The sequence below is a fragment of the Amblyomma mixtum genome, chromosome 2, assembly GCF_055824585.1.
Source record: "Amblyomma mixtum isolate Tamu chromosome 2, ASM5582458v1, whole genome shotgun sequence".
NCBI classification, from domain to species: Eukaryota; Metazoa; Arthropoda; class Arachnida; order Ixodida; family Ixodidae; genus Amblyomma; species Amblyomma mixtum.
In genome coordinates, this window is record NC_143013.1 from 205933594 (window position 1) to 205936188 (window position 2595).

General features: G+C 42.4%; 1 protein-coding gene across 1 annotated transcript; it reads left to right on the forward strand.

Moving 5' to 3' along the window:
• The first annotated feature begins 913 nt into the window (after positions 1 to 913).
• On the forward strand, positions 914 to 2393 carry LOC149362336 (uncharacterized). The gene is made up of 2 exons (XM_089572989.1): positions 914 to 1102; positions 1610 to 2393. Exons 1-2 carry the CDS (start codon positions 981 to 983, stop codon positions 2334 to 2336), a joined length of 849 nt encoding a protein of 282 aa, XP_089429115.1. The 5' UTR covers positions 914 to 980; the 3' UTR covers positions 2337 to 2393.
• The last annotated feature ends 202 nt before the right edge of the window (positions 2394 to 2595 follow it).

A 2595-nucleotide genomic window follows, 5' to 3' on the forward strand; every position in this document is an offset into this window, starting at 1 on the left:
CAGGATTTTACTTGTGATTTGACCTCTTTGATAGTCTGCAATGATAGTATTTTTGTTGGAAGCTGGTTAAAAAGGAATGGGATGTAGAACATTCGGCACCTTTTTCCATAGTGTGTATATATCTTGGGAAGCTTAAACGACTCTACTTTTCTTAGTATTTTAGGTTTGTTCACAGGAAGCTTAAAGTTATTAGAAAAGTAGTTTCTACTAATTACTACATGTGTAAATAAATCTTGAATGAAGTACACATCAGCTGCAATCATTCTTTCAGCACTATCTAAGGTCTCCTTAGACGTGCCATACAAAATGTTTGCGGAAATTCTGTGTAGTAATCTATCGATTTGGCTCCTTCTAGACAACGCACATGAGCCATAAACAGTGACACCATACCTTAATATAGACTCTCCTATAGCCTTAAACACAAGCTGACGCAACCTAACAGAAGTATTGAATTTCATTCTGTAAAGATACATAGAAGTTACACGGAGTCGTTTGATGAGATGCTCAACATGAAAAGACCAAGACATGTTGGCGTCGAGATGAATACCTAGATATTTGACTCTTTCAGACAAGGGCAGTGAAACACATTGACATCTAGGGCAGAAAGTACTGTGCACAATAACAGATTCCTTTAATGTGACCTTTTTGTGCGGATTTCGAAAACAAACCAGAGCCGTTTTCTGCTTGTTAATGTAAATCTGGTTACCTGAAAACCAATCACACACTTTTTTAACATCCGCTTGTAGCAGCTCTGCAGCCCTGTTGTACGACTCATTCGGAACAAGGAGCGCTGTGTCATCAGCGTACTGGTAAAGTACCGAATTCAGTCTAAGATATGCCAAGTCATTTACATAAATTTACATAAATTTACAGTGTATAGTAAAGAAAGTTTGATGCTAGGTATGGCTGGTGAGGGCTGCATTTTATTGTGAAGTATTCCTAATCAATGCTTTTGCATATTCATAGTCCAATATTTCTTAATGTGTGCAGGTGCTGGTCGTAATGAGTATCAGCTGTCTGCCCTACTGGAGGCTGTCAGGGACGTCGTAGGAGCAGACAACCCAATGTTGGAGGGCATACCTGATGCTGTAAACCAAGATGAGTAAGTATAACGACTCCCCGAGTGCAATGAACCGCAGTCACTCAGTTCATATTGTCAGCTACTACAAAAAAAAAGTTGTGGGGTGCAAATTGTGCAATATATGATGCTTAGCTGCTGCTCAGTGAAAATAGGCTGCAATGGGGCTACAGGAATTACAGAATACGAGCATACGCACACACACGACAGTAACAAATCTCGATTTCTGCGTGTACATTGTGAACCATCACTTTCAAGCAGCTATCTTGCATAATGACACTTATTTGCTTAAGTGAAATTCTTCAAAACTTTTACAGATGCAACATTATGTACAGTCTGCCAAAAATGATTGATACAATGTAAGCCCATCTTGCAGAATTTCTTGCACAAATAAGTCTTTAACATCAAGACACAAATCTAGTCTCTGTACACAGCAGTGTTACACAAATGCATTCCTGCCAGTGGGTTACTACTTCTGCAAGTTCTCCTTTTGATGTACAGCATCAATAAAAGTGCAAATAATTCACACAGGCTCCTTGAAGACGGCGGTAACCAGCCTTCGCCAGGCACTGCTGATGAGCCAGAGCAGCAACATGAAAGCAGCCGCACAGAAATTTACACAGATTACCAGGCACCAGTGGACGCGGTCAACGAGCGAATGTTCTTCTCTTTTGACCCTGTCGAAGCAGATGAAGACACTGTCGGCTCAGAAGCTGGCTACCAAGGGAGCCCACCACGACGAGAAGGCACATGTCTACATGATGGAGAACCGGTGGTGGTGGAAGCAGCAGTGGTTGCCACCCCAGCTCAGGCATCACCAGCACCAGTGAGACCTCCACCTCAACGACTCTCAAGGCAAGCACAGCAGAACCAGAGCCTCCAAGAGGCTATTCAGCTGAACCGAAGAAATGTTGAGCTGAAGCATGATGTCCTGCAAGCAAAAAAAAGAGCTGCTCATATAGAATTGAGTGCAGCAGGAGCAACAGCAGAAGCAGCAGCAAAAGTCACAGATGTGGCAGAAGGCTGGAAGGCAGTCAGCAATGCTGCTGTTGCTGTCATAAACAAGTATGGAGCAGTTGCTGATGCACTCTTAGCAGAAACACAAGCCCGAATGAGGACAGAAGCCCGCAAATGTGAATTAGAGATTGAAATACTTCAACTTGAAAAAGAGCGACGTAGGCTTGAAATAAAGAAGCTACAGCTGGAACTGAAAGAAGGCAAAGATGAGATAGCAGAAAATGGAGAAGAAGCTGAGTAGTTCCACATTTCTTTTAAAGTTCAGTAAGCTTAATAGCAAAGATTACCTGTCATTTCTTTTTTAGAGATCCTATCTTCCTGAATTCAAAGTCCATGTACTGTGCGGTCTCGATGCATGTTAATGAACTCCAGGTGGCCAAAATTATCCAGAGCCCGCCACTACGGCATCCCTCATAGCTTGAGTTGCTTCAGAACTATACATGGCTAATGTTAAAAGCATTAAGAAGGTCAGGTAGTCTCAGCGCCTATCCTTGCCTGGG